This window comes from Pseudonaja textilis, unplaced genomic scaffold, assembly GCF_049901715.1.
Source record: "Pseudonaja textilis isolate UNSWEBS1 unplaced genomic scaffold, rPseTex1.2 PTEXSCF50, whole genome shotgun sequence".
NCBI lineage: Eukaryota > Metazoa > Chordata > Lepidosauria > Squamata > Elapidae > Pseudonaja > Pseudonaja textilis.
In genome coordinates this window covers 6,330-12,842 of record NW_028262926.1, presented here as the reverse complement: position 1 = coordinate 12,842, position 6,513 = coordinate 6,330, and the positions used below count along the sequence as shown (strand labels likewise).

At 39.6% G+C, this 6,513-nt stretch overlaps 1 protein-coding gene across 1 annotated transcript; it reads left to right on the top strand.

The window, feature by feature from the left end:
• The first annotated feature begins 1,105 nt into the window (after nucleotides 1-1,105).
• Nucleotides 1,106-5,734, top strand: LOC113455019 (uncharacterized). Its single transcript, XM_026726326.2, has one exon. It carries the CDS (start codon nucleotides 1,200-1,202, stop codon nucleotides 2,736-2,738), a length of 1,539 nt encoding a protein of 512 aa, XP_026582111.2. The 5' UTR covers nucleotides 1,106-1,199; the 3' UTR covers nucleotides 2,739-5,734.
• Nucleotides 5,735-6,513: the final 779 nt, after the last annotated feature.

The window sequence follows — 6,513 nt, the reverse complement described above, 5'->3', positions numbered from 1 at the left end:
CAATGGGAGGCTTCAGCAGGGGATTTATTTCCAAAGTCTCATCGCTGAGATTGAGGAACAGGCTGAGTGGGGGGTACTGCCTGCTTGCCAGACGCCATAGAGAAGCTGCTCCAAGGTACACTGGGGAAAAAAGGAGCTTGTTTCAAAATTGTTTCATTTCTTACAGGTCTCCACTGAAATTAAGCCACCCCAATAAATCTTACGTTTTCTTTTAATTCCTCCTTGGATGGTTCCCCTGATTATTCCTTAACTCAAAACTGATTCTAAGTGAGATTTGCATATATAGAGATAACTGTAAAGAAAGATGTTTTCTAGATATTTTCAAAGCTTTCATGACTCATGAATATAGAAATCATCATGTGGACATAATATAATTAGATTTCAGCAAGGGATTCGACAAAGTAGACCACAACCTTCTTCTTAGTAAGCTAAAAAAAAGTGGAATAGATAGCACCACTACTAGATGGACTCGCAACTGGCTGACAAACCGTACTCAACTAGTCCTTAATGGGTCTAAGTCTACATGGGGGGTAGTAAGGCCCAGTACTCTTCAATATCTTCATTAAGACTTAGATGAAGGAATAGAAATTTGCAGATGATACTAAGCTGGCAGGAAGAGGTAACACACAGGATAGGCTCAAGATCCAGACGGATCTTGACAGACTAGAATACTGGACCGTATCTAACAAAATGAAATTCAGTGTAGAGAAAAGTAAAGTCCTACGGTTAGGCAAGAAAACCCAAAAGTATACATATAGACTGCGTGAAACCAAGCTCAATAGCAATAACTGTGAGAGGGATCTTGGAGTCTTAGTGGACAACCAGATAAATATGAGCCAGCAGTGTGCAGCAGCAACCAAAAAAGCTATTGCAATCCTAAGTTATATAAATAGAGGGATCAATCAAGATCAAGAGAGGTACTGATACCATTCTATGAAGTCTTAGTAAGATCACATCTAGAGTACTGCATCCAGTTTTGTTCACCTCATTATTAAAAAGATGTTGAGAGTCTAGGAAAAGTACAGAGAAGAGCAACCAGGATGATTAGGGGACTGGAGACTGAAGCATACAAAAAACAGTTACAGGAACTTAGGCTTGGCTTACTATTCATGAAAGGATCCACACAGGAGAGAAACCATTTAAGTGCATGCAGTGTGGAAAACCTTTGCTCAGAGAAGTAATCTTATTTTACCCATAAGATGAACCACGCAGGGGGGAAGCCTTATAAATGCATGGAATGTGGAAAGACCTTTGCTTATAGTAGTGCACTTAGTATACACAAAAAGATCCACACAGGAGAGAAACCATTTAAATGCATAGAGTGTGGAAAGACCTTTGCTCTGAGCAGAAGACTTACTATCCACAATAATATCCACACAGGAGAGAAACCATATGAATGCATAGAGTGTGGAAAGACCTTTGCTCAAAAAGTTTGTCTTATTTTCCATAAGATGATCCACACAGGGGACAAGCCGTATAAATGTATGGAGTGTGGAAAGACCTTTGTTCAAAAAGGCCATCTTATTTCTCATAAGATGATCCACACAGGGGAGAAGCCATTTCAGTGCATGGAATGTGGAAAGGCATTTACTCATGGCAGTGGATTTAAAAGCCACAAGAAGATCCATTCAGGAGAGAAGCCATTTAATTGCACAGAATGTGGAAAGACTTTTGCTCATAGAAGTAATCTTATTTCGCATAAGATGATACACACAGGAGAGAAACCATATAAATGCATGGAATGTGGAAAGACCTTTGCTCGGAGCACTACTCTTACTATCCATGAAAGGATCCACACAGGGGAGAAACCATATAAATGCATGGAGTGTGGAAAGCCCTTTGCTCAAAAAAGTAATCTTATTTCCCATAAGATCATCCACACAGGGGAGAAACCGTATAAATGCATGGAGTGTGGAAAGACCTTTGCTCAAAAATGTTATCTTATTTCCCATAAGATGATCCACACAGGGGAGAAGCCATTTAAATGCATGGAATGTGGAAAGACATTTACTCATGGCAGTGGACTTAGAAGACACAAAAGGATCCATTCAGGAGAGAAGCCGTTTAAGTGCACGGAATGTGGAAAATCCTTTGCTCGGACCAATGACCTTAGAATCCACAAAATGCTCCACACAGGAGAGAAACCATTTAAATGCTTGGTGTGTGGAAAAACCTTTGCTCGGACCAGTAAACTTACTATCCATGAAAGGATCCACACAGGGGAGAAACCATATAAATGCATGCAGTGTGGAAAGACCTTTGCTCAAAGTAGTAATCTTATTTCCCATAAGATCATCCACACAGGAGAGAAGCCTTATAAATGCATGGAATGTGGGAAGACCTTTGCTCAAAGTAGTGGACTTACTATCCACAAAAAGATCCACACAGGAGAGAAGCCTTATAAATGCATGGAATGTGGAAAGACCTTTGCTCAAAGTAGTGGACTTACTATCCACAAAAAGATCCACACAGGAGAGAAACCATTTAAATGCATAGAGTGTGGAAAGACTTTTGCTCTGAGCAGTAGACTTATGATCCACAAAAAAATCCACACAGGAGAGAAACCATTTAAATGCACAGAGTGTGGAAAGACATTTGCTCTGAGCAGTAGACTTACTAGCCACAAAAGGCTCCACACAGGAGACGAATCATTTAAATGCATGGAGTGTGGAAAGACCTTTGCTCAAAAAGGTCACCTTATTTCCCATAAAATGATCCACACGGGAGAAGCCGTATAAATGCATGGAGTGTGGAAAGATGTTTACTCGTGGCAGTGGACTTAGAATCCACAAAATGCTCCACACAGGAGAGAAACCATTTAAATGCACAGAGTGTGGAAAGACATTCGCTCTGAGCAGTACTCTTACTATCCACAAAAGGATCTATCTCCATGGGGGGAAAGCTATTTAAATGCATGGAGTGTGGAAAGTCATTTACTCAGAGCAGTGGAATTAGAAGTCACAAAAAGATCCACTCAGGAGAGAAACTATATAAATGTATGGAGTGTAGAAAGTCCTTTGGTCAAAAAAGTCATTTCCCATAAGATGATCCACACAGGGGAGAAGCTGTATAAATGCATGGAATGTGGAAAGTCATTTACTCATGGCAGTGGATTGGGAAAAGAGAAAAAGATCCATTCAGGAGAGAAGCCATTTAAATGCACAGGAGAGAAACCATTGAGTATGGAAATACTTTTTCTCAAAAAGGTAATCTTATATCCCATAAGATGATCCACACGGGAGGAACCATATGAATGCATGGAGTATGGAAAGACCTTTGCTCCGGGCAATGGACTTAGAAGACACAAAAAGATCCTGGAGCTACCAGAGGACTGGAAAAGAACTGATGTGGTTCCCATCTTTAAAAAAGGGAAAAAAGCAGACCGAGGAAACTATAGACTAATCAGCCCAATATCAATACCCAGGAAGATGCTGGAAAAGATGATAAAAAAAATCTGCCAACATCTAGAAACACGTACAGTAATAACTAGCAGTCAGCATGGGTTTCTTAAAAACAGATCATGCCAAACCAATCTTATTTCCTTCTTCAACATAGTGACTAAATTCGTAGACCAGTGAAATACTGTGGACATAATATACAATATTTAGATTTCCGCAAGGCATTTGATAAAGTTGAACACAATCTGCTTTTTGGTAAGCTAGAAAAACCTGGGATAGATAGCACCACCACCAGATGGATTCGCAAATGGCTGACAAACCGTACTTAAGTAGTAGTCCTTAATGTGTCTAAGTCTACATGGAGGGAAGTAAGCAGTAGGGTGCCACAAGGTTCTATCTTAGGCCCAATACTCTTCTTTAGCTTCATTAAGGACATAGATGAGGGCATAGAAAGGGAACGTACCAAATTTGCAGATGATATTAAGCTGGCAGGAATGGCTAACTCCAAGAAGATAGGCTCAAGATCCAGATGGATCTTGACAGACTAGAACACTGGGCCCTATCTAACAAAATGAAATTCAATGTAGAGAAAAGTAAAGTCCTACCTACACTTAAGCAAGAACAATCCAAAGGACAGATATAGACTGGTTGAAACCAGGCTCAATAGCTGTACCTGTGAGAGGGATTTGGAGTCTTAGTGGACAACCAGCTAAATATGAACCAGCAGTGTGCAGCAGCCACCACCAAAAAAGCTAATGCAATCCTAAATTGCGTTAACAGAGAGATACAATTGAGATCAAGTAAGGTACTAATACCACTCTATAAAGCCTTAGTAAGAGCACATCTAGAGTACTGCATCCAGTTTTGGTCACCATACTATAAAAAGATGTTGAGACTCTAGAAAGAATGCAGAGAAGAGCAACCAGGATGATGTGGGGACTGGAGACGAAAACATGAAGAATGGTGACAGGAACTGGGCATGGCTAATTTAGTGAAGAGAAGGACCAGGGGAGACATGATAGCAGTCTTCCAATATTTGAGGGGCTGCCACAGAGGAGAGGAGGGGATGAAGCTATTTTCCAAAGCATGCAAAGGCCAGACAAGAAGTAATGGATGCAAACTGAACAAGTGGAGACTTAACCTGAAAATAAGGGGAAACTTTCTGACAGTGAGAACAATCAACCAATGGAACAGAAGTTGCCCTTGGAAGTTGTGGGAGTTTCATCACTTAAGACTTTCAAGAAGAGATTAGAATGCCATCTGTCAGAAATGGTGTAGGATCTCCCACTTGGGTGTGAGGTTGGACTAGATTATAAGTCCCTTCCAACTCTGATTATCTGTTATCTGTAACTATTGTTTATGATAACTTGCTTGCTTATTGCGCAGTAGCATCTTATCTAACCAGGCCAAGGTCAATGGCCAGATGTCTGCATCACCACCTGAAGATGCCCCACATGACATACACATCTTCGATTGGATGGACCATTTGAACTATGGTGGGTCGGAACGTTGCCATCACTTTGTATATGTGATTTCCATGTGTAAATCCTCAGATCTAGAATCCTTTTGATGGATTCTTGAGAATCCACATGATTTACAGTAAAAGTCCTTTTCTTTATAACAATGGTGTCTAAGGGTGTCTTTCTTGGATTTTGAATGCAGCACTATCTGAGAGTCAGAGGAAGAATACTGTTAGGATGGACTCCAGGGCCCATCGTTCCCAGCTGCCAGGAGAGGAGGAGGAGGAGGGGGTCTCAGGTGCGGAAGGGAAGGGGTGGGAGAGCTTGTTAGGAATGATAGTCACCTAACAGTTGGGTTGGCAATATATAAACCAGGATAGTCATTTAATACTGCTGTATCTTTAAGAGAATATTGTAATTGTAATTGGCTGAGGTTCCTTCAACGGCCATAAGATGGAGCCAGAAACCTGGTTTCTTCTTGCATTTCCCTTTTGCCGTTTTGCCTGATCATCATTCTGCTTGGATTGCTGTGTGTCTTGCAACTGTTTGCAAACTCTGTTTACTGAACTTTGTTTATGATACTGGTAAAGAAAACGACTTTGTTTTTGGATTATCCCTGCACTAATAACAAAATGCTATTTTCTGATATACAGTATTCTAGCTCAATCATCTTACTTTGCACGCATTGTCTCACATTTAAATATCTTAAATCTGTGTGTTTTAATCTTGTCTTTACAGCAAGATTTGAAGCCATCTGTATTGCTGATTGGTTGTCTTCATTAACAATAGAATTGGTTACATCAATTCCCATATCAATAGTTGCTTATAACAAACTAAATCTGTACATAATAAAGACAAACATGAGAATTCAGCCTCCATTGTTGATAAATGTTTCTGTCAAATAGACCTCCATCCAATCAACACCTTTCCTAATATTACAGTATCTGACATAGATTTACGTGTATTTACATCTGTAGCAAAACTTGCATCAGCACATGCAGTTAGACCTAGTTCATCCTTAGGCTTCAAATACACTGCATAATACATTGTTTATTTCAGATACCTTAACACAAACTTAGCAGCTTACCTTTCAGTTGGCTCAGCATTAAATCTTGCTAATTGGTTTACGCAGTATGTTATATCTGGCCTTGACCAATTACTGAGATAAGATAAACTACCAATCAAGGACTGATAAATGTTCTTATCAAAAACAGGACTTGGAACATCACTGTGGCTAAACTCCTGGCTCATCAGTGTTTTAGCTGGTTTACAAAGTTCCATTTTAAAACTTTTTAGTAATTGGTTAATTTTATCTGCCTGTGAGATCTTGTATCCTCCCCTAGTTCTATCTATCTTTAATCCAAGATATTGCTTAATTTCACCAAACTGTTTTATCTTAAATATCTTCTCTAACAGTGATATTATTTTAGTAGCTTCTTGTTCAGTTTTGGTGTTTAATGCTATGTCATCAGTAAACAATAGCAACAATGAAATTACACCATTACTTTCTCTTTTGAACAAACATGGTTCAGCCATGCCAGCTACAAAACCTATCTTAGTTAATTCCTTAACTATACATTGGTTCCACTCATATCCTGATTGCTTCAAGCCATAAAGACTCTTTCAATCTCCAGCAATCAGTTGTATTATCATTT

Bases quoted from the DNA above. Each gene is read 5' to 3' on its own strand.
- LOC113455019 (XM_026726326.2), top strand. From the start codon at position 1,200: ATGAACCACGCAGGGGGGAAGCCTTATAAATGCATGGAATGTGGAAAG.